Source organism: Arachis ipaensis, chromosome B7, assembly GCF_059453495.1.
Source record: "Arachis ipaensis isolate K30076 ecotype BB chromosome B7, ASM5945349v1, whole genome shotgun sequence".
NCBI classification, from domain to species: Eukaryota; Viridiplantae; Streptophyta; class Magnoliopsida; order Fabales; family Fabaceae; genus Arachis; species Arachis ipaensis.
The window spans coordinates 41,560,553-41,587,705 of record NC_142442.1 but is presented as its reverse complement, the minus strand read 5'-3'; the positions used below and the strand labels follow the sequence as shown (position 1 = coordinate 41,587,705).

Genomic DNA, 27,153 nt, shown 5'->3' with positions numbered 1-27,153 from the left:
AATCTATCAAGACTACATGACGTGTTCCATGTGTCCCAACTCCGAAAATACCAGCACGATCCAAGCCATGTGTTGCAGCAAGAGGATGTAACACCCAAGGACGACCTGACTTTTGAACTACCAGCCATAGAGATTGTAGACAGAAGTACGAAGCAACTAAGGAGCAAGACGATACGACTGGTAAAGGTAGCATGGGGTAGCGGCAATTCCAGAGAATACACATGGAAAAAAGAGGCAGACATGAGACAGAAGCTCCCGGACTTATTTACAAGTAACAATTGTGGTGAGGATCTCCTTTCTCCCCAACAGTAAGGAAATTTCAGTAGGACCCCTAAGTTATTTAAACGACCCTTATCGACCAAGTTCAGACATGAAATTTAGGGACAAATTCTTTTCTTATGGGGGTGATAATGTAACAACCACCCCTTCTAGAAACAAAATTAAATTTGAAGTTTGAAAATCAGTTAGGAGATAAGTTTAGAATTTTGAAATTTTGGATAGGAACCTGGTAACCACCCTCAGTTTGAAATTTAAAATATCCCAACCACCCCATCCCCAAATGTATATAAATAGGGGAGCACACATAGGTAGAAAATCACTTCTCTCAAACACTTATCCTCTCCCTTCTCTCTCTACAAAGAAATAACATTCTGTGGGCAAACACAAGAGGCAAGCTCAAAGAAGCGTTAGAAAAGAAGGTAGGGAATTATGCCTTTCTTACTTATGTTGGCATGTAGTATGCTTTATTTTGTTTTCTTCCATCCATGCATGGCTATCACCTTTCATGTATTTTATGGCATGAATTATTCTTTGCTTATCTCTCATCTACATTGAGCATGATTATCTATTTTGTCAATTATACCCTTTTGAAATCCATTAATATGTATCCCATATCTTTTCTATGTGCATTTACATGACCCTTTAATCACTATTCCTTTTATGTTGAGAGTACATGCCCCTTTATAACGTTTTATTAAATTATTTAACATTCCCTAATTTTACTATGTGCCCTTATATGACCTTTGATACCGTTACCTTATTATTATTCCTTTTATGTTGAGAGTACATGCCCCTTTATAACATTTTATTAAATTATTTAACATTCCCTAATTTCACTATGTGCCCTTACATGACCTTTGCTACCGTTACATTATTATTATTCCTTTAATATTAAGAGTACATGCTCCTTTTTATATCTTGTTCAAGGAACCCTATTTTATTATATGCAACTAAATGACCCCTTATATCATTATTGCTCCTTTATTTTAAAGATCAAGGGTACATACTTTTTATAATATCTAATCCAAGTATTTCAAATACTCACTTCTTACTATATGCACTTAGATTATACTTTTTACGTTATATCATTAATATCTTCTTAGGGTCAAGAGTATATGTTTTCTTATAATTGTTTTATTCAGCTAATTAATATCCTATTTTTTTATAATGTACATTTATTTTATACCCCCTCTAGGGACGAAAGTACCTACTTTCGTATAAAATCTTATTCAAACATGCTTATTTTATCATGATATATGCCTCTCCTCTCGCATGGTTCATTCTTGTATATGCCTAAATAACCGTACTTGTTAAAGAACTGAGGGAATGATCCTTCGGTAAGGGAAGGTGACCCCCAAAGACAAGATATCAAGATGATCCCTCGGTAAGGGAGGGTGATCGATCGAGATGATCCTTCGGTAAGGGAAGGTGATCGAAAAACGTTTGGGATAAGAACCTTCGGTAAGGGAAGGAGACTATCCCATCAATTTTATATAATAATATATCTTTTTATATGACTCCCTTCTTGTGTATGTCTAAATAACCTTGATTGTAAATTAAACTGAGGGAATGATCCTTCGGTAAGGGAAGGTGACCCCCAAAGACAAGATATCGATATGATCCTTCGGTAAGGGAAGGTGATCGATCGAGATGATCCTTCGGTAAGGGAAGGTGATCGCCAAAACGTTTGGGATAAGAACCTTCGGTAAGGGAAGGGGACTCCCACTTATACCGGTTTGAGCTCAATACCCTCCATATAAGTTATAAATTAAGAAAGAAGAAGGCACGAATGAAAGCTTGAGTTCTATGTTTTCCTTAGATTTAATTATGATTATGTTGATGTTATCCTTCTATTTTCCTATATATTTTCCCTTTCTTTTACACACATGTTTTACAAAAAAGAAGATGCATATTACATGCCATGTTATACGCTTGTTTTTAAAATCCCGCACGTGGGCTGGAGATGGATATGGAGGTGTTACATAGCACTCCTACTGAGACGTTAGGTTCTCACTCCCTTTCTTTTCCCATACTATCTCCAGAGGAACATGGCACAGCGGATAGAGACGACGCAGTGCCCCTTCGAGGGTAGCTTCTGAGTATGACCCCTCGAAGCACGCGTGGGTAGTTGCGACCACTACTACCGTGCTCCAAACTATCTACTTAGGTCAAGAACTCGTGGAAGAAGAACCCCAGCTGCCCGTCATAACCTTCCTAGATAGGGACGCTTCAACATCTAGGAAGCAGTCATCCAAGGTGGTACACCTTGAGTCCGACCCCGAGACCGAAAAAGAGAAATCCGACAACCCTGACCAGAAGGAAGACACCATGGAGGAGGACCCAGAGGAGAAGTTGAACCCTTGTGGAGGCCCAAAGGTGGAATACGTGCCCTACTCCCCCATTTCGGAACCCCGTCGAGTTTTGGTTCATCCCACGCAACGGAACCAGGTCTTCACTGCGCGAAAGGGTGTTGGAGGGAGACCCCTGGTACCTCGATTCATAAATAACTGAAGAGTCCTGATCAAGGATGGGATATGATGCAAGTATGGGAGCCTCTTCGACGAGATTAGTTTAGGACGTATTAGTTTCCTTTCTTGTTTTAGTTTACTATAAGTATTTCATACTCACGGTTAAGATACTATCTCATTTTTTATTAAAATTCCAACGTTTTAGTGCTACCCATTTTCCGCTCTACGCGCATTTACTCCTTCCTTGCGTAACGATTTAGTCATTTCTTTGCTTAATCAAGTGTGGCACCTTATTTTAAAGACCCCCCACGATAGTATAAAACTTAGGGTGTTACATGATTTGCAGGTGTCCCTTTCTTAGTAAATACATGTCAGAACCAAAAGATAGCAGCAAGATGCAGAAAAAAGGATCGATAACAGTGGGGAATATTTGTAAGTGGAGCAATTATTTATTTTCCTCACGATTGCAGCAGTTATTTAATGGGTTAATGATTTTTTTTAATTATAAACAAAAATGTATTATTACTATTTTATCCATAAATTTGATTTGTAAAATGAATTATTTGAGGGCAAATGATGTCTATAAAAATTGGACACCAAACTCTAGTATTTCCTTTATATATTGGTATAGATATATATTGTTATAGATAACAAACTGTTACCACATCCTCAATTTTTTATTTTTTTATAAAAAAAGAATTTATCTCAAGACAGAGTATTAAACTGATTCATTTTCAACCCACGACATATTTTAAAACTGATTTACTTCCAATAAAAAACTGTTCCCACTACGTACTCAATTTAAAAACTGAAACCCAACAGAATTAAATACTTTTTCACTTTCAATTTCAATTTCGGTCTCGCAAACCTTCTTCTTCTCTACATCTTGCTATCTTTCTAACAAATAGAAATGGAAATTTCACAAAATCAACAATCACGTCAACATCGACCCACTTGAATAGAATATGTTAGGCGAAGAAGACAACATGATCGTAGAACAAAGACAACAACACCTAGCTAAAAGACGTGCAACTTATCGAGAGATGATTCGACAAGGAAAACAAGATGCCATATCAACTGACTCCAATTCCAAGTACTCCATTAACTACTAACATAGGAGTAGCCCAATTGACTACAATTAGACAAATGACACCATCAATTTGATACAGGTAACACGATAACTAATTTTATTTGTTATGAATTCAATTAGTTTTTAATAATTATATTTTACTTTTGAAACATACAGGAATGGAAGCGCATGATAATGGAACAGGCACAAGTAACAAAAATCTATAACAATATATAGTGTGGATACGGAATTTTCGTATCCAAATTTACTTTCTAATGTTGCCCTTAATGATAGAGATTCTCCCGTACATGCGTAAGTTACTTTAAATAAAAGAACTTTCACCGTTAACAGCAACACATGTTCTTCTATCTTGTTTTCATTCTATATTTCACTAATAGTTGTAGGAACCGTAACATCTTCTTCAATTCTTTATTCCAATAATTTATCCATTTAATTAATTTTATCCTTTTCAATTTTTCTTATTTCTCTTTCCAAGTCTGAATGTACTTCTCTGTATGTAACAATTATTTCGATGAGTTTTCGTAATTTTCTGAACTAGATAATGACTATGCCAAATGTTGATTTTCGACGCCATGTATGAAAGGAGGAAAAAAATAATTAGGGGTGATAAATAATTTTTTATGGATCTTATCGTTTTATTTTGGGTATATTCTTTATGTGAGTACTTTGTACCAAGTTTGATCTCATTATTCAATTTTTAGTGCTTTTCCTCTCACCATTAGGTGCACTCTTCTATATTATTACTGTTGCCATCATTCTCCTTCCTTAAATATCGTGATTGTATCACCTCCATCTTTTCCTCGCTTTCATTTACTACCATTGCAAATTTTGTACCATTTTACTGCGGATATTAATTTCACGCATAACTTTCACCTTCATTTTCTTTTCTCTTCAGTTTACTTACCAAACTGTATTCATTCTTATATATTTTTAATCTGTCTTTCACATACAAAGTTTTCTCTCATCAATTTAATTTAAAAAAATGATTATTTTTATCTGATATTTATTTTTTAGTTTTTTTGACATGTATATACCTATCAATAATGAATTGAAGAACTCTCATAAATTATTTTGTTAACTCATTCTTATATATTTTTAATCTGTCTTTCACATACAAAGTGATGAACAAAAATGAGAGCTGCCATAATGGTATTATGGTAATTGATTGCGGTTGTGGTTTATGGTAATTGATTGCGGTTGTGGTTAATAGAAGAAGAAAACAAGAAAAAAATAAAATAAGACAACATAACAGTGACGGTGAGAGGATAATAGTTATCCATGTAAAAAGAATGATAAGAAAAAATGACAGTGCATAATATGATGAGATGATATAATCAAAATAAAAATTAGTAATTTTAAAATAATAATACAATTAAAAAAATTAAAGATGTTTAATATAAGATTAAAAAAATATTTTTTTTATCTATTCGAATTAAACATAAAGATAAAGAATGTTTTGAATATATATTTTTAAATTTGCTTCAAATTAAATAAGATTGAAAAAATAAATAAATTTAATATATAAATAACTAATTTGTAAACCATGTTAGTAAATTTTTATCTTAATTTTAGTATCTATAACAATATATACTACCAAAATATGGGATTTGGTGTCCAATTTTCTATTTCCTATTTTAACCCTACTAACATAATTCAAAAATATTTTACAGTTACTTATTTCTCTAACATATTTCACTAACAGTTGCAAAACTCACGCATAACTTCTATTCAATTCTTTACTCCCACAATTTCTCTTTTTTAATTTTTTTGGCCATATATGAAATGAAAAAAAGAATAATTAGAAGTCAACAAGTGTTTAATCAGTAGTGATAAATAATTTTTTTTTATAGATCTTATTATATATTCTAATAAAGTATTCATTTAAATTTATAATCTATAATCTTCTATAACAATATATAATGAGAAAACTCATTTTTGGTGTCCAATTTATTTTTTCATTTTTATCCTTTTAAATAACTTACTTCCAGTTACAGCATTTTACTACTTCATTTCCATTCACGTTCACGTCAATATAACTTCTCCCGTTAATTTCTCTCACATCACGTCATCAGTTACAGAATTCTACTACTTAATTTCCACTACTGCATCAGTTAATTTTTCTGACATCAGTTACTACATTAATTATATTATTCCCAATTTTTTTCCATTTTTATCCTTCTTAATAACCTACCAATGTCAGTTATTCCGCGTTATAATACTCTTACTACCTCATCTTCATTCACGTTCTCTCTTATTTTATAAATTCACGTAACTTCTATAATAACGATCTCTTTCTTCTCTTATTTTCTCTCACTTCACTATTGCTGTTACTAAAAAAACTTCCTTTGTTTCTCATCTATCTTTTCTTTGTTTTGATTAATTACAGTTGACAGAATACTAATGGAAGTGGTTGACCGACTTGGCAAGACTATGTCAGACCACGAATATAAAAACATGAGTGAAGAACAGAAGCAGCAACACCTCGCCAGAAGGCATGACAGTTAAGTTATACATCTCATTAATAAATTTATGTAATTAGTATATATCATTTAATATGAATTATCTTTTACAATATATTTTTATGTTAATAACAAATTTATTCAATACTCATAATAACATGGTCTAAGTAACAGATCGAATGATCCAAATATAGGTAAGAATCCTGTATATTTATTTAATTAATAATAATTTATTTCTTAGATTTTGATTCGATAAACCTTCCATAATTATCCTAAATAATATTGTTATAGATATTATATTAATGTCCTTTAAATTAAATATCTATAACAATATATAACGGGAATATGAAAGTTTGGTGTCTAATTTCCACTTTTCCATCTTAATCTTATTGATAATAGTGTTTAATATAATTGTCGTCTTAAAATTTGGTCAAAAATGTAATTATTAGTTAATTTTTTTTGTTCTTTGTACAGTTACTTTTTTATTCTACACATAACTTCTACTCATGTTCACTTAATTAAAATAAATAATGATAAATATGTGTATCGAGAATAGTAAAAAATAATGAAAATGCAAAATTAAAATTTTTTAAAAAATAATGGAACAAAATATGTTTTAACATATTGAATATAAAATTAAAAAAAATTAGCAATTAAAATTATGCAAGAAAAAGAGTTCTTTAAATTTAAATTTTTATATCTGCTTCAAATTAAATAAAATTAAAAAAATAAATAAATTTATAAATATTTATAAATTTTCATCTTAATTGTTACATATAATAACAACATAATAATTTTAGTATCATACTTAAATTAATTTAAATTTTATTATTCTATACATTAAAAAATAAATAACATAAATTTTTTATTTTTATTTTTATTTATTAATAATTTATTATTTATTAAAATTTTTATTTTTTATCTCAAATTTATAATTTAAAAAACATAAAAATTAATTTCCTAAAAATATTAGAAAGAAAAATATATAAAAATTACAATTTTGTTTTGAAATTAAATGAAATTTTAAGAAAATCTTAATAATTTTATTAGTTAGAGAATAGAAGTTGACATATTAGATCTAGAGAAATATTAAGAATTATTACAAATAAGTGTTAAGAATAGGAAAGATATTCAACAATAATATAATATTTTTATATTCAATTGTATATGTTAATAGTAGCTAAAATAGTAGTGTCCATATAATATTACTCTTTTAAGAAGATATAAAATATTTGATATTATTTTTTTATAATTGTTGACAAATTTTATAATTTGATTAACAAAAAATCTGAATACTTAATATCTTAAATTTTGTCTGAAAGCAATAAAATATGACTTAACAAGTAAGTCTAAAAAATAATAAGGATCTATATAATAGGTATACATCTAGATATCTAAATCAAAGAAGAAAAAAAAATTCCTTTAGCAAATTTTTAATAACTCAAAAGTTAACACAATGGTAGTTATGGATCAAAGTGATAAACAAAGATGAGAATTGAAATAATGGTACCATGATAATTAATTTCAATTGGGATGAATAGAAGAAGAAGAAAAAAAATAAAACAAGGCAGCATAATAATAATGATGAGACAAAGGATAGTGTATAATATGATGAGATAATATAATCAAAATAAAAATTAATAATCTTAAAAAATAATAAAATTAAAGATAATTAAAGAAGTTCAAGATAAGATTGAAGAAATATAATTTTTGTCTATTAGAATTATGGATGTAGATAAAAAATATTTTGGATATAAATTTTTAAATTTATTTTTAATTAAATAGGATTGAAAAAATAAATAAATTTAATAATATTTATAAATAACTAATCTTTAAATAATATCAATAAATTTTTATATTAATTTTATTACACATAATAGTAAATTAATATATTTTTAATTTTATTTTTTAATTTAAATTTGTTTATTTTAATATTTTACATGTTAAATAATTTAAGATATTTTATTTTTTATAATTTATTTTTTATTATTATTAAATTTATAATTTTAAAATAAAAATATAAAATTAATTTCTTAAACTCAATAGAAAAGCGGCTCACCTAGTCCATATAATACAACAGCTCGAATGAAAAATGAATATAAGGGTAATAAGCAGTGGGACTTCTTTGGATTCCAAGGTTGCAACGTGAATGTGTGCTTGTTTTGCTCAAGTCCAACTGTAATGAGTTCGATCCGTTGAACTCGGAAGCACGAGATATAACTTCTAAAAAGGACGACAGCAAAGGGAAAATCTAGCTCAAAATTTCTCACACGAAAGAGACTTGTGGAGTAATCCACTAAATTGGTCTAACAGATTAGATTGGTAACCAATATTTGAGGAACCAACTATAATATAACATAAGCCAACTCAATTAACTCTTCTTTGTTTCTAATTTTAAAATTTCAGAAAATAGAGATAGTGGAGAGTTATTTTTTTTTTTATGTATCTAGCATATTTTTCAACTAGTTGACTATAATTGACTATATCCCAAGTTGGTTTTCTAGCAAAATCCATTTTATATTTACATTACATCTGATGTTTAGTTTGAGAACTTCTTTGGAGTTGGTAAAAGTCAATCAATAGTTGATTGCTTGATGTCGAGGGATTAAGTTGTCTCACTTCTGGTAACTTCCGGGCATAATGGTAATTATCAGAACTTGAAGAATGAATTTATTTATTTATTTATTTAAGATTAACTTGAGTCTTGTGTTATTAACAAGAGAGATTTTGAAAGATTATCAATTATTCATGTCCATTATTTGGCAGAGGAATATAGATTATGAATTATACATATAGCATTTATGTATAAAATTTCCTGTTCTATTTTTATGGATTAAAATATGATCCATCTCAATCCCACAAATTAAGAGGAATAAAAGTCGAAAGCTTTTATGGAGTTAGATGAAATCTATATATTCCTCTCAAAACCATTTCGTTGTTTCTTCTTAATTTTGTTAATTGAAATTCGGAGTCCAAAATAATTTGACGAACTTCTATTTCATACTATAGCATCAATGATCGATAGTGTTCATTTGCTTCGAGTTCACATTTTCTTCAGCAAACACAAGGAAATGGTAATTTGCTCCCTCATGGGTTACTATAAATCTGTTAATCAAGTACGTAGATTCATTTGCTATTAAGCATTATGCTGATTATTGCTTTAATAAGAAGTAAGAACTGGAGACAGATACGCTATGCATGCATGCACGCGTTGATTTTGATTAAGTTTTTATTTTGGGAAAGTATGAGGAGCCAATAGAATATTTATACAATGTGTATAATGGAAGTTTAGAGAGTATTAGAGATATAATCATTAGTATTATCTTTTCCCATCAGCTGAAGCTTTTAGGATGAGTGATATCATACATGATATTAGAGCATTAGATCCGCAAGGTCAAGAGTTCAAGTCTTGGTGAACCCCAAAATCAGTTTAATATTTTGAGAAGATGTTTATTATCGCTAGTACTCGGATGGTTATTCTAGATAGTATAGGAGATTCATTTTGTAACTCAATAGCCCATTGTGTCCCATTGTACATATTGTATAGTCCATTGTTTATTTTATTTATTTTGGCAAAGAAGTATTCATAACATAATGCCCGTGACCGACCGCATCTCATGCGGCACGGCTTAGGACAATATATCTTGGTCCTCGGGATGTCCTTATGTTCATTTATAATTCTCTCAAACTCATCATGACTCCTTGTAATTAATCTTGTCTATTTAGTTTTAGGCTTTTCCAATGATAGTACCTCTTTGTCCCTTATAGAGAAGACCAATAAGATTCTAGTTTAATTTCCAGCATCCTTCCTTTTCATGAGAAACTAATGCTAGTTTAATTTGTTTACATACATACTTTCCTTTTCACATAGGATTAGAAGAACATGTCATGCCATCATCCACAGTTGAACCAATTTATTTCAAATAACCGTGACTTGTGTTCCTATTGGATATACTATATAAATTTTTTTTTACGGCAAATGCTTATAAATTTTTGTAGAGAAGATAAGTGAGCTGGAAGAGTTGTTGAAATAACATTTTTGTCATAAATTAAGCAATTGTGATATGATAACATCTTTTTTAAAAAAACCAACTTGGATTGGTTGAGTGGTCAGCTCATTCGTTCGCTTAAACAAAGTCGGGAGTTCGAATATATCATAGGCAACAAAAAAAAAAAGCATTTTTTTTAAAAGAAAAATTCTATAGTACCAATAGTGCCTATAAATGAAACTTAGATCTGCAACGAATTAGTACTTGACCTGTTAGGTTAGGAATTTAAGGGATACCGTGGACAACAAAAAAAAAAATAGTGCCAATAAATTGACGCCAAATTTTTGCTTAACTTACTTTTTATAACAAATTCTAAATTTTAAATATTATTTATTTTTATACTTTTTAAATTAAATATTAATTTTAACCTTTTTGACAATTTAAACACCACTTTAAATACCATAACAATCACCTTTTCAAAATCTCTCTTTCACAAATCATTTTATCTCTATAAAATGGAGTATTGATCCACACTCCGTCATATCATACAATGTAGTCATAAGTAAATTGTAACTTCAAGAAAATGTCACCGATAACATTTCCCAATCTAAACTCCTCATATATTAACTGATGAAGAAGTGATGACAACTAAACCATATCCCAAATAGAATTGTAGAATATGCTGAATCCATATGTTAATTTTTCCGTACATAAGAAATTAACAATAATCATGGCCCTTCTAAATTTCAATGTCATTATACATATAAATTTATGTTTAATCTATTATTTATTCATCACCCCCGACATATACTGGACCCAGCTCAAAGCCAAAACAGTATTTACACTCCCAACTTGACACTTATACCAGCTTACTGAATATGCTCAACTGACAAGAAATGATTGAGCAGAGAGCAAATGAGTTGAAGAAATTAAAGAATACAACCTTTCTTGGGGCAAAACCCTTTAGAACAAGAATTCAAGTTGTAACAACACAGCTCTGAGCCACTTTAACTGCTAAGACTTTACACACAAGACAGCACCACCGTTCTGAAAATGTGAAAACACCAGGATCTGACAGATTGTGTCCAGCAAAGGATACCAAATCACAAGCAAGAAAAAGCTTTTGATCAAATGAAGGGATTCATCAACGGCAACTGAAATGTGGCCACCGATCTAAATAACACAAAAAATGAAACAGAAAGTGTTGGTTCAAAAATAAAAACCCTTTTAGATTGTAAATTGAATGGGATGATTGAATTCAGTTGTAACAAAATAAAATTGCAAAAGATATAGAAATATAACTAACTATCATAAGTATCTTGGGACCGAGAGTTGCTCAAAATATTATATGCACCTAAGAACAACAAGTATCTCAAGGAAACATTCAGGCATACATGCGTGTATACATTCTGTTCTATATGAAAGCGCAATATCAAGAAAAATAGATGTACTGATTGTTATGAATTCTTTTGCGCATCAATATGTATGAATCTATAGGTTACAGTCTATCGTTGGTTGTTATTTTTTTGCACTTTATTGATTTCCACCAAATAATTTAAGAGTAAACATTCAAATTGGATACTTTGGTCCTCTACAAATTTTTATACAAGTATAATTCATGCTATTGGGGTGCAAGCACTACTCAAAGTATTTTTTGGAGTAGCACCATTGTGGAAAAGATAGTAGAATCGCGTCTCAGATGGTTTGGACATGTGAGAAGAAGACCGACAGAACACCCAGTCAGGAGGATGGACAAGATGGAAGATGGACAAGGGGTGAAAGGCAGAGGAAGATCTAAGAAGACCATCCAGGTGGTCAAACGAGATCTACATGTAAACGGTCTCTCTGTAGACATGATACATGTCATAGCTCAATGGTGTCGTTTGATTCATGTAGCTGACCCCACCTAGTGGGACAAGACTTTGTTGTTGTTGTTATTGTTGTATTAAGGTAATTTAGATGGCTAGGTCTGCATTTATTCCTTCCTTCTGCGGTGGATTTCTTTGAAACTTTTCCTTGGTTTTGTTTTACATCTCCTTGTCCATCCTTTTTCTCCACCAAGATATATGCGTAAAAATCAGACACACTGGTGAAACACTGGTGCTGGGTCATAATTAAATTATGAGTCAAGACATAAATTGCTCTCCAACAAATTTTGAATCAGACATTTTGGTCCCAATATACCTTTTTTTACTCTGGAAATCCCAAGAATTATTCCAGTAAACAGATTGGTCCATTTATCTCCAGTCTAGATTTTCAGTAACATGCTATGATCCGAAACAAACTATATTTTGGCGTTCACTGCAGCATTATTCTAAGAATTCCAATTGGTTCCAATATATTTTCACTCCAACTTCGGAATCATGCCACATATTTTATTCAATCTTTCATTTAAGTACACTACTACTGGTGTTAACAGCCAAATTCAACTACTAATTCATTATAAGTATTGAAAACTTTTAAAAAGTTCGATAATTCAGAGACATAAATGCGTAGTGTTCAAATATATTTTTATCCGCTGTACACAGTAATTAGCTTGATCTAGAAATTTAAGAAAGACCCATAAGTGCTAGTGCTAAGAATAACTTGGATGTTCTTCTCACGAATCCTAAACAATCTAGGCAACATGACATAAAATTTGGGCAAAACCTTCTCATAATAGTACAGTTGACGCATACCTAGTTTTTCTTGTCGACATTGTCCTTTCCCTTGATAATAATGACTGGGCACTGAGCATGGTGGGCACAGTAGTTGCTAACACTGCCAAGGAACATCCTGTTAAGGGGAGAAAATAGAAACATTATGTGTGGTGTGTCCAAAATTTCTCACTTCAAAAATTCCTTTGCTTAATAATAACAGCATTCAACTTAAGCCATGTCCAAAAATGTCCAATATGCAAGTCAAAACAGTTATAAATTTGTTGAGAGATGAATGCGGCATATGAATAAAAGGTTGAGAGGGTGCTTGTGTACAATGTTTAAAGCATTTGAAGATTATTTCCCTATTCAGCAACGGTTTGTTAACACGACATCACTCTACGATAACTGTTATTTGCTCGTATCATATTATAGACAAACTGGAAACACTTATTGGCAAAGGCATTGCTTCCATACAATTGAGTATTCTTAACCATTGTTAATATTCTCATCTAGAGAAGAATCATTCAGTGTGTTTATAGCAAAGTATGAAATGTGCAATTGCAAGTTTTTGCTTACTTTTCTAGCAATAACAAAGGCTTGTCACATGTTAAAGTGTACCTCTTAATAGCGCCAAATGCACGGGACCCCATCACAAGCACATCAGCATTCAGATCCTGTGCAGCTTCACATATCTTCTCCTTTGGGTCTCCCACAACGACATGGGTCTTGATCCTCGGTTCCTATACAATATACATATAGACGAGTCAATCCTGTAGACCCCAAAATATACTAAATGACAACCATCTCAGGCCAAATCACATTCAAACATAACAACATCAACAATAAAAACTTGTGCTTACTAAGAGGGGTTAGTTACATGGATCAAACGCCATTGCACCCTATCATGAATCACATTTGAACTCAAAACATATTGACCCATTAAAACTTTATATATCTTCCTTTCCATCTTTTCTCCACTTTGCGAAAGAATGAATCATTGTGCCCTTAGTGAATCTTTCTAATGTAAACAGAATGGATTAATTAGATGTTAAAGGTTGTGCAAGAGTAATTTGATAAAGCTGTTTCATAATTGTGCCTTGATGTCAGATTTCTTAACTCCTACACATATAGCGCTAAAGTGCAATCAAACTTTTCCATAAACACCAAATACTTATTCCTATACAATAGCTTATTGGTGACTAATTTTTTATATCCATATAATATGGTTGAAAGTGTAATATCAAATAAATGCAGGGAGTATATTAAATAAAATAAAATAAATTAAAAAAGATGAAAATAATAATAATAAAAAAAAACATTTTCTAGTTGTTCAGACTTCAGATCTCCTGTTTCTATGAGGCAGTCACTTGAACAAAACCCATTTGATCCCAAACGATTGTCTAATTTTAATTACGCACATGAATTGGAAAAATAATAACAAATCTTATGGTTTTATATAGATTAAATTAATTGCACAAAAAATTACTTTCTTTCCTAAATTTAATAGGATTATTCATAGAAAAATAATTATATTAACTAACTTTTCTGAATGAACATTTATTTAGGATCAAATAAAATTTGAAAACTAGACAATTATTTAGGAGAATAAAGAGTACTATATTATAAAATCATAAATTAGAAATTAAAACAAAAGGAGTGAAAAGAAAAGAAAAACAGCATAGAATGTCAATTGTCAAAGTCAAAATGAAACCACTTACAGCCAAATTGAATTCAGCGCAAATTCCTAAAGCGTGATTGAGTACGGCTTCAGTGATACGCTTCTGGTGAGCCTCGATCGCCGCCGTGATCGCCGGTACTTCCAGGTCAGCTGTTCAATAATCCAAAACAATTAAATTTCCCAAATAATAATAATAATACAAAATAAGGTTGATTGAAGTCGAGTTACTTGGGCCGCCGAAGGGGATGGCGCCGGGGTTGAGGCCGGTGGCGATGGAGGGTGGGGATTGGACGTGGAGGACGACAAAGGATCCAGCGTTGGTGGAATCGGAAGCAGGTGATCGTAGCTTGAGGTTTTGTAGGGCCCAGCGGAGAGCGGTCATGCTCTGTTCACTGCCGTCAACGGCCGCCACCACGCAGGTTAAGTTTCCAGCTACGGATGACATGATTTGTTTGAATCTGTTGTGAGTAGTGAGTAGTGTTTTCCACCTAATCTATCTCTGTCGGCTGTTGCCTGTCACCGAAGGGACACTCTACAACATGATTAGTTTTTCACTCCGGTGGTAGTTTCACTTTCCCGTGCTTTTGATTTTCATATTGCATCTTATTTTATTTACCGGAATAAATAGAATAGGATAAACTAGAGCTATTAAAAATTTAAATTTCAACTAGCAATTGATCCTCAGACAATTATCGTTGTGAAAATAGGGGATATGAGAATAAAAGAATTTCGTTATTAATTTTTAATATGCATCATTTATTCATTTAATATAAGGAGAATTCGGTGAAAGAATATCAAAATCTTTTGAAAAAATTTATGTAATTTTTTAAAAAAGTTTCAATTGATTTGATACTAAATCAATATAGCATTAGAATGTACTTTTTTACTCATTTACATACGTGGCACAATTATATTTGACTTCTTTAATGGTTAAAATTAAATGATCATTCTGTCCTTTACACAAATAATAAAATAAATCTCTATTATATCTAATTTATTCTTCAATTTTTTTTTTTGACTTTTTCAGTATATCTAATTGCAAATTAAAATTATATTACGTGAATTAGAATTAAAATAATTCATTTTATGTGTTAATAATACACAATTTTTTTGTTTAAATAGTATCTTTTATGTAATAGTGACCTATGATTTATATTCGAACATTTTATTTTTTAAAATTATAAATATAAATACATAATTTTTTATACTTATTAAATAAAAAATAAAAAATTTATGTTTTTAAAAAATATAAACACATTTTTTAAAAAAAATTTACCAAACAAAACTTACCATTTTACATGTAAACTTTTGTGTACTAAAACCATCAAATAATTTTTACTTGTATGAATAATTAAATCTCAATAATCTTTATCTTTTTTTTTTTTTTAAAGAATCTTAGTCTAATGTTTTCTCAATAATTCAATAAAAAAAATATCAGTCTAAAATTGATTGCGTAGATATTTTAGTCATTTTAAAACTTAAAAATTATAATTTATAATATTACTGAATAGCCATTATTATAAAAATGTATTTTAGTCTCTTAAAATTAATTATAAAAAATTATTTTAGTATTTTAAAGGTTGCGTATAAGAGTATTTTTGTCTTTTTAATATTATATGAAATTTTTTTAATTTTTAATATAATCAAACAATTTTAATTAATCTTAAAAAAATTTAGTCTTTTTCATGGTAATGATTAAAAGAGTATTATTTTAGTACTCTAAATATATGATGAACTACAAGAGTATTTTTATTTTTTTTTTAAATCATATCCAAATTTTTAATTTTTAACACAATCAAATAATATGAATTAATCCTGTATTTCAGTTTTTTTTTTTTTCAATGAATCTTCAAAAATTATTTTGTTTTCTTGAACATCAATTATAAGGATATTTTAATCTTTTTAAAAATTAAAATTAATCCTAAAAATTTATTTTAGTCTTTTAAAAGTTAAGTATAAAGATATTTTAGTCTTTTTTTTATATGTAAAATTTAGAATTTTTAATACAATCATATCATCTTAATTAATCATATAAGGGTAATTTAGCTTTTTTGAAATTAATGTTAAAAAACTTTTGTAGTCTCTTAAGATGAATTCTGAGAAAACTTTAGACATTTTACAATGAAATTCAAATATTAATTTTTAATATAGTTAAACATAGTTTAATATGAAGGATATTTTAGTCTTTTTAAAAATTAATACTAAAAATTTGTTTTTGTTTGAGTTTTAAAGAGAAAATTATAGTCGTTTAAAATAAAATACAAAGTATTTTAGTCTTATTAAAATCAAATTCTCATTTCTCATGTCTAATATGAGTAAACCATATGAATAATTCTATAATGATATTTCAGTATTTTAAAAATTAAACTTAAAATATTGTTTTGTTATTTTAAAAATTAATCATAAAAATATTTTAGTTGTTCAAAATTTTAAATTTTTTATTTTAATACAATTAACTAACCTTTATTCTAAATAGGTATTCTAGTCTTTTTAAGATTAATGCTAAAAAATTATTTTCTTATTTTAAAAATTAACTATAGGGTGTTTTAATTTTTTTAATATTGAATTAAAATTCATAATTACTAATAAATCAACTAATATTAATTATTCCTATAAGGATATTCAAGTAATTTTAAAATTATTACATAAAAGGATATTTTAGTATTTTTAAATTTAGTGTTTAAAAAAAATTTAATTTTTCAAATAACTCTGTGGAGTTTTTAGTATTTTAAAAATAAAAATCAAAATTTAATTTGTAATTGTAGAGAGTAATACAAGTAATAAGATAGATTAGTAGTCTCAAGTCTCAACTAATATAAATAAGACATTAATGTGTAGAGAAAAGTTTTAGGTTACAACAATAACGCTAATATAGTTTCATTTCACTCTCTCTGCACTCTCTCTTTGCATTAAAAGATTACTCAATTTTGCAGCTTTGAATCATCTTGATATAGTATCAAAAGCAGGGTCAATCTATGGCATTCCAAATCAAAAGAATTTTGTTTTCCTATTTTAGATAAACTTAATGAAGTCAATTATGTCACTTAGCAGTAGTAGAAACTCTTCACCATTATGGGTCAAAACCTTGAAGACCATCTTCAAAAAAACAAAGTTCCTTCTCAATTTGATTCGGATGAAGCTCAAACTATTAGAAAAATTTCAACAAAATATACTGAATGAATATAATAAGATTATATTTGGTTGATGGCCTCGGTTGATTTTACATTCAATAATCAGATTGCTCACTGCACTATAGCCCTAGAAATCTGGCAGAAATTACAGATTTAATTTGCTGAAATTTCCAAAATCAAGATTAACTCAATTGCGGAATCAATTAAAGATGATCAAGAAAAAGAACCTCAAGATCACATAATACTCATCTTAAATCAAGAAGATTGTGGATCAATTAGTTGCAATTGGATACTCAATTATCAATGAAGATCATATAGAAACTATTCGTGAGGGTTTACCTGAAGAATTCTCTAGTTCTATAACACTAGTATAAGCTAAAGCTGAGCTATTCACTATTGGTGAAGTAGAAAATTTGCTAATTTCTCATGAAGATACAATAGAAAAATTCAAGCAGTCTTTAATGTTACTTGTCCAAGTGAATTTGGCACAATTTCAACCTTCAAATTCAAGATCTTTCTCAAGACCCCATGGAGGAAGAAGAGGAGCAAGAGGCAGTCGTTTCTACAGAGGGGGCAGGAGCTCATGGTAACTCAATAATCGGCAGAATTGTCAAGTATGTGGTAGAATTGACCCCACTGCACTTCAGTACTTTCACAGGTTTGATCAAAATTTGTGTGGCAATTCATCTCTAACTCTATTATCTTTAACAAATTCCAATACACCAGCATCCTCTTCGGCCTCTTTCTAGAATCCACAATCTTTTCTTGCTGTTCCTTCTCTTGCATCAGATTCTGCTTGGTACCCAGACTCAGGTGCGAGTCATCATCTAACACCGGATGCAACAAACTTCCTACCTAGATTAGAATTTACTGAACCATATCAGTTGTATGTTGCAAACAGGACAGGTATCAAGATCTCTAAAATTAGTACTTATTTATTGAAAAATTCCACTACTAAAAAGATTTATGTTTTAAAAAATCTTTTACATATTCCAACTCTTACAACGAATCTAATAAGTGTGTCAAGGTTCTGTCTTAACAACAATGTATATTTTGATTTTCATCTATATCATTATTTTTTGAAATCTTAGGTGTCCAAGAAATTACTCCTTCAAGAGATATTTAAACAAGGACTATATGATTTTAAAAATATGATCATACCTAAACAAATTCATTGTAACACCTTACCACATAATACTTTTCGCCTAGGTCGTAAATCAAAGGTGATGAGACATTACGAACTCTAAAAATTAAAATATATACATAGTATTTGAAGAAATATATGTTAACTAGGAGCCCGTGAAAAGAATAATAAAACAAGTCTGTATCTCTCGCGAAGCGTTTGAAAATAAAGATGTGTAACCGAGAAAACAAAAGAGATAAGAAAAAAAAAAATATATATATATATATATATGGGAAGGTGTCTGATACCACTTGTAAAAGAAAATTCGTCCTAATTTTTATTGCTAATCTTTTTATTAATCTTCAAAATTTTAGAGCTAAAACTTTGAAGTAGTAGTGAGAACTATTAATACGTTGGTTAGTCCAGATCATGATCCCGGTTGTAAGCTCTATTCAGACAGTAAATCTGTTAGTCAGCAAAGGTGGTCCGGTAACTCACAAAGTTCTAACTATAAAATAGCTAGATTATTGAGAACGATGAATAATTTAAATTTAGGTAGAAATAATTCTTTAGTAGTAAAAATATATAATAGTGAAGTATCAACTTCTGAAACTAAAAATGAGTTAGAAATTGCTAAGTTAAAAGAAAACTTTTATAATTGGAGTATACCTATAATAAATAAAAATGAAGTATATAAAAAGAGATCTTTCTGGAAAGAAAAAGATTATGAAGTTCATATGCTAGAAGATAGTTATCCTGGAACAAGTCACAATAAGACAATTACTATTTTAGAAGATGATAGATTAAAAGCACATAGTAATCAAGGATATAATTTTATTCATATAGGATTAATACAAGTAGTAGTAAAACCTAATTTTAGAATAGGAAAAATGTTCTAATATTATAAAGGTTAAGAGATACAGGATTTTCACAATTTAATGACTCGTTAATAGGAGTATTAGAAAGTAATTGTCACGATGGACCCATTTTCTTTAATTGTTATCCAAATTATGCTATGAATTTAAGAAATGAATATACTTGGTAAGCTTTAAAATTACATATTCAATCTGATGAAAAAATTATAAATGAAAAATATGATCCATTTGAAATAATCTATAGAATATATTATAAAATTACTAAAGTTAATTATAACTTTAAAGCGTTAAGATAATCCTCAAAAGAAGAAACGATAATTATGCATGCAAATCTTAAAAGATCTAATATACAAACACCAAAATAATTAAGACATGAAGAATTATTAAGAAACATGCCGAAAGAATAGGTAATTTCTAATATAATTGAAGAACTACAAATAGAAAACACTGAATTAAGAAAAATTATAAAAGAAGGAATAGATATTAGAATAAGAATGAATAGATCACAGTCTATAAGTAGCATTTTATGATTATATGAAAGAAAATAGAATTAACCTATATTTCTTCAATTGGTACATTAATTATTATTCTGAAAATAGCAAGAAATTATGTCCATTAAGAAAAACAACTATTACGTGAAAAACTAGTTTGGGAGCAATAATAGAGTCTGAATACCCTCCTAAAGAAACTATTAAAATACCAGTTGAAAAATATTTAGAAGTTGAAGCAATCTCCTATAAAGATAACAATGTAAAAGGAAACATAAAAAAAAAAAGAAACATTAAAAAATTGCATCAACAACTAAATTTTATCAATACTATATTAGAGATAATGAAAAAGCAATTAGAAAGAATGGAAATCATCAAAAAACTAATTAAAATAAAAAAAACTAATATAAATTACAAAGTCTAGATAATATTAATTTAAAATCAACAATAAGAAGAAAATAAGACCAGTAGAAATAAAAGATATTTATAATGGTTTTAAAAATCCACAAAAAGAAATCTCCCTTAATTCACTTCGAGAAGAAATAAAAATTTTAAAAAGAAAAATTTCAGAATTAAAACAACAAAATATTAATATGGATTACAGATTGCTAAAAATAGAAGGAGAAAATCTAATAAAAATCCAAGAAAAAACTATGAAAAAAGGAACTAGTAATATAATAATTTCAGAAAATTATATTAACATGAGTTCAGAAAATTACATAAATATACTAACCCTATTAGTAAACCAAAAATGGTATACTAATGTAACCATCATGATAGGAGAAGAAAAATATGATTTTGTAACCATGATAGACTCAAGAGCTGATATTAGTCGTATACAAAAAGGGATAATATCTACAAAATATTATGAAAAAGCTACAGAAAAAGTTTATAAAGTCGAAAATGACAGAATGACTATAAACTATAAACTATCCAAAGCAAAAATCTACATAAAGTATATTTTTCTACTACATTCTTTTTAACAAAAAAAATATCTCATCAAGTTATATTAGAAAACTCATTTACACTATTATTATACCCCTTTCTAATTGATATTGATAGAATAACTTGCCTACATATTCCAAACCACCCTATTTATTTTGAATTTATTAGCAAACTAAAGTAGCAAGAACTCAATGTATTACGAAAAAATGTCTACCCAAATCAATACTATAGAAAGAAAAGAAAATAAATTAACTATTTAAATCAAGAAGTTATATATAAAAGGATAGAAGAACTGTTGAGAGTAAGCACGCTGTATCAATTAGTTAGCCACAAAAGGTGGGAAGTTTGGTTAGAGTAGTTAGATTAGCTGTATCAGTTAGTTAGCCACAAAAGGTGGGAAGTTTGTTAATTCTGTTTTCTCCACCTTAGCAGCCTAACTAAACTCCTCTGCTTTAGTGAGTATATATATACATATACTCCATTGTAAGCGTGTGAATTGAATATCAATAAACAGAACTAGTTTTCTTTTTTAGTGTGTGATTAACAGCAAACTATTCCCTATTGATCTGAACTCTTCTAGCTAGAGGTTCTGCTGCTGTGAAGCTCTAGTATGTTCATACATTTCCCTTAACATGGTATCAAGAGCAAGGTTGTGAAGATCTATGGCGTTTCTTCTTCCGAATTCAACCTCCACTATCAAGAATACCTTGGTTCCAATTCAAGACAAGCTTGAAGAAAATAATTTCTCCACATGGCAGCAGGCTGTTCTTCTCACCCTTGAAACTCTTGAATTTGAAGATCATCTGGATCCCTAAAAAATTCCTCCTGAATTTGATTCAGAAGAACCTGTTCAAGAAAAGGCAGCAGCCGACTCAACAAAACAAGTCACCCCTACAAAACCATCAGCTTCTCCTTCAAGCAAGAAAGAATCAAGCAAGTTCAAAGAATGGAGGCAGAATGACAAAGCCCTAATGAACTGGATTCTGGCCTCTATGTCAGTCACATTCAAGCATAAGGTAGTAAACTGCAAACAATTTTATCAGGTATGGAATGTAATTCATTCGTATTTTACTACATCCTCAAGAACCCGAATTCAAAGCCTCAAGACACAACTCCGGTCTGTCAAGAAAACCTCAAGTGTCACTGAATATTTGGCTCTCATTCGAAAACATGTGGATTCTCTTCTAGCCATTGGATATCCTTTCACAGAGGATGATCACATTCAAGCTATCTTAGATGGTCTCAGAGAGGAATACCATGGATATGTCACTTCGGTAATGTCACGAATGTCAAACTTTACGGTTCAAGAAGCTGAGTCCTTTTTACTTGGCTATGAAGATTTACTTGATAGATACAAGAAACCTGATCAAGGAATTGCTTTGGCCAATCTAGCACAAACTCCTTCCACTCCTTGGTTTAATTTCAATAGAGGAACTGGTGGAAGAAGAGGGCATGGAGGCAGGCTTGGCCGTGGTGGAAGATTTGGTGCTCAGCGACCACAGTGCCAATTGTGTGGCAAAATTGGCCATATGGTGCAGAACTGCTTCTTTAGATATGATCCCCAATACCAGAATTCAAATAACTCCTCACCCGCTACTCCTCATTATCAGAATTCGACTACCTCAGCGCAGTCTATTACACCACCTCCACCACAAGTTCCTTACAGCAATTCGTTCCCACCACCACCCTCCTCATCCTTCCACCAACCACGGGCTTATCTTTCTACAAATTCGGCTCTCCCAGACACTGCATGGTACCCTGATTCAGGGGCTAGCCACCACTTAACTGCTGATCATGCTAACCTTCTCAATACATCAGAAACTACGAATTGTCCAGAACAAGTCTTCGTTGGTAATGGCCATGGGATTCCTATTTTACACCATGGCTCATCTCTTCTATATGATAAATGTCGCAATATATGTTTTAAATTGAATACCCTTTTACATGTTCCTAATATCTCTCAAAATTTATTAAGTGTTTCTCAATTTGCAAAGGATAATCATGTCTTTTTTTAGTTTTGGCTTGATTTTTGTGTGATCCATGATCAGGTTACTCGGGATCATCTCCTTCAAGGAATGGCTAAAGGAGGAATCTATTGTTTTGATCAATTAGTTGTTCCAATAAATAAAATACTTAAATCCACTGCTGAGAATTCTAAAGCATCAGCCCATTCAGAAGTTTCACAAAATTCTGTGCTTTCTTTCAATACTGTTGCTGCATGTAAAAATCAGAGTTGTAATGATCTTAATAAAGACATCATGATGAATAAAAATGATTCTAATCTTTCTTTTAATTTTCCTCAATTTTCTGGTTTTACTTCTAATTCCATGTCTGCTAAGCATGCTTCCTCTTCTACTGTTTTTCATCCTATTGTTTCTAATGCTGCATTATGTACTTATTTGCCTAAATCTGCATCCTCGACTATGAATTGTGCACTTAAAACTCACAATCCTGGTACTGACAGTCTCATTCACACAAAAGAGACCTCTAGATATCCGCAAACTACTAACAATCCTATTGCATTTACCACTCAAATTAGGCCTATTTTACCTACTGAACTTTGGCATAAAAGACTTGGACATAGCAATCTAGGCACTGTTCAAAAAGTCATGTCCCAATGCAATCTTCCTTTCTCCAAGTCTGATTTACTCTACAAAGTCTGTGAATTTTGCACTATGGCCAAAATGCATCAGTTACCCTTTAAAGATTCTGATTCTGTTTACACTAGTCCTTTGGAGCTAGTTTACATTGATATTTGGGGGCCAGCTCCCTTTATCTCAAAGTCTGGTTTTAGATATTATATGTGCTTTGTCGATGCATGTACAAAATTCTCATCTATTTCTCTTCTTGTTAACAAATCACAGGCCCTTTGTGCTCTTCAAAATTACAAAACACTCATGGAAAATCAAACCAACATGAAACTAAAAAGCATTCAAAGTGATCATGGCATGGAATTTTTGTCAAAACCTTTTACATCCTTTCTTCACGAACATGGTATTTCACATCGTCTCTCATGCCCCTACACTCACCAACAACAAGGGAGTGTCGAGAGAAAGCATAGACATATAACTGAAACTGGTTTATCTCTTTTGGCTACTGCATCCATGCCCCTAGAATATTGGGATGCTGCCTTCACTACTGCATGTTTTCTTATCAATAGGTTACCTATAGCAAAGTTGAATTTTCGTAGTCCTTATGAAGCACTCTTTCATAAACCACCAGATTATATGTCCTTAAGAATTTTTGGCTGTGCTTGCTATCCTTTGCTACGGCCATATAACAATAGGAAGTTCAATTTTAAATCTGAAATGTGTGTGTTTTTAGGCTATGATTCAAATCATAAAGGCTACAAATGTCTCAGTCATGATGGCAAGATTTTTATTTCTTGAAATGTACTCTTTGATGAAATTATTTTTCCCTTTCAGCAATGGAAAACTTCACCTCCCTCTAAACTATCCTCACCCTATTCTCCTCATAATGCACCAGCTGGAGTCATTCCTTTGATCCCTATCTGATTCTTCGTCTGCCTCTCTTAGCCAACGTCCGTCTTCACCTGCTACACACTCATCTCACACTGCCAGCCCTCCAACCTTTTCCACTTATCCCTTATTTTCCTCTCCCTCAACTATTGCTAAATCTACATCAGCACTTGAGGCTTGTTCAGGTTCCTCCTTCTCTTGCCCACCTACTGCAACCAATACTCTTCCTATCTCTGGGATAGAGATTCAGCCTTCTTCTACTACACCTCCACCCCTTTCTATCAACACTCATCCCATGACCACTAGACTAAAATCAGGTGCTATACAGCCAAAAAATCTGGTAGCCATTGCTGAAACTCCTGATCTATTCACTCAAGTTCCAAAAAATACTAAACAGGCTCTCACTTGTCCTCATTGGAAGCAGGCTATAGACAATGAATTTGCAGCCCTGGCCAAATGTGGGACATGGTCCCTAGTTGATCCTCCACCCAATGCAACCATTGTTGGGTGCAAGTGGGTATATACCATAAAAAAGAATGTAGAGGGTAAGATTCTGAGGTATAAAGCAAGATTAGTTGCCAAATGTTTTCATCAAGTGGAGGAGATTGACTTTGAAGAAATTTTTAGCCCTGTAGTAAGGCCAGTGTCAGTGCGAATCATCATCACTATTGCCCTCACCAATAATTGGTGCTTCAGGCAGTTTGACTTTGATAATGCGTTCTTAAATGGAGCATTATCTGAAAATGTATATATGCAACAGCCAGCTGGGTACAATGAGAGGCAGCCACTCAAATTTTGCAAGCTGTACAAGGCCATCTATGGTCTTAAGCAAGCCCCAAGGGCTTGGTATCATACTCTTGCTTCTACCTTATGCACCCTTGGATTTCGGAATACAACTTCTGATGTGGCATTGTTTATAAGACACACAAATTCTGATGTCACTTACATGTTGATATATGTGAATGATATAATTGTTACAGGGTCCAATTCTGCTGCAATTGACACTTTAATTAAATAGTTAAACTGTATTTTCCCTTTAAAAGATCTTGGTTTATTTCACTTTTTTTTAGGCTTTGAAGCTCATTATTTGCCTGAGCAGAAATTGTTACTTACTCAAACAAAGTATGCAAAGGATCTGCTACATCGTGCAGGAATGCATAATTCCAATCCTATGCCTACACCTATGATGACATCTTCAAAGCTGAGTAAGAATGACTCAGACCTTTATGAAGATCCTAAAGGTTACAGGTCCATCGTAGGAGCTCTGCAGTACCTCACAATTACAAGACCAGATCTAGCTTTTGTCGTGAAAAAAGTCTCGCAGTTTATGCACTCACCAACCGTTCAACATCGGAAAGCAGTCAAGAGGATCCTTCGATACCTTCAAGGTACACTCCAAGAGGGCTTAATTTTTTCCAAATGCACTGATTATCGTATTCTCTCCTTTGCAGATTCGGACTGGGCCTCAGACTTGGATGATCGAAGGTCAACTTCTGGTTACTGTATCTATCTCGACACAAATTTAATAGCTTGGAAGAGTGGTAAGCAATCAAAGGTTAGCAGGTCTACCACAGAGGCAGAATATAGGGCGATAGCCTCAGCTCAAACTGAGATCATGAGCATCCAGCAGCTATTGAAAGAGTTGGGAGTCCACCAACAAATACCTCCAACAATTTACTGTGATAATCATAGCACCTGTATGCTTGCTGCCAACCCTGTTCTGCACAGCAGGTGCAAGCATTTGGAGATGGATCTCCATTTTATCAGGGACTTAGTTAATTCTAAAAAGCTTTATGTGGTTCATATCTCGGCTCTTGATCAAGTGGCGGACTTACTAACAAAACCACTCTCAATTACCCTCTTTACCAGGTTCAAAAGCAAATTTCGGATAGGGACTCATCCCTCCCTAAGTTTAAGGGAGGGGGGTGTTGAGAGTAAGCATGCTGTATCAATTAGTTAGCCACAAAAGGTGGGAAGTTTGGTTAGAGTAGTTATTTTAGCTGTATCAGTTAGTTAGCCACAAAAGGTGGGAAGTTTGTTAATTCTGATTTCTCCACCTTAGCAGCCTAACTAAACTCCTCTGCTTTAGTGAGTATATATATACATCTACTCCATTGTAAGCGTGTGAATTGAATATCAATAAACAGAACTAGTTTTCTATTTAGATGAAAACTCTCTTATCAAGTTATTTCTTTTGATCTTAGAAAGCATAAAACTCAGCATCTCAGTTCCATTGATGAAATATTATAGGTTGGATTTATATATTTGAAATTATATATAAGTTTTTTAATAATTTTATTTAATATTTAATAAACCGGTTGAACTCCGGTAGAACCAATAAATTAGTGAACCAGTAATCTTATCGGTTTATTGACCGGTCCGATTCTCGCAACCTTGCCATTGAATTTGCGGATAAATTTTTAAATGAAATAATTAACAAAAAATAGTTATAAAAATTTTTAAGATGTCTAAATTATGTAGCTGAATTCTTACCAAGAATAAGGGTCACA

General features: G+C 31.1%; 1 protein-coding gene across 1 annotated transcript; it reads right to left on the bottom strand.

The window, feature by feature from the left end:
- Nucleotides 1-11,003: 11,003 nt before the first annotated feature.
- LOC107609650 (Adenine nucleotide alpha hydrolases-like superfamily protein) lies at nt 11,004-15,224 on the bottom strand. Its single transcript, XM_088494028.1, has 5 exons — nt 14,831-15,224; nt 14,643-14,752; nt 13,543-13,664; nt 12,964-13,060; nt 11,004-11,458 (listed from the first exon to the last, which is right to left on the bottom strand). The coding sequence occupies exons 1-4, from the start codon at nt 15,045-15,047 to the stop codon at nt 12,964-12,966; spliced, it is 546 nt and encodes a 181-aa protein (XP_088350154.1). The 5' UTR covers nt 15,048-15,224; the 3' UTR covers nt 11,004-11,458.
- Between the last annotated feature and the right edge of the window lie 11,929 nt (nt 15,225-27,153).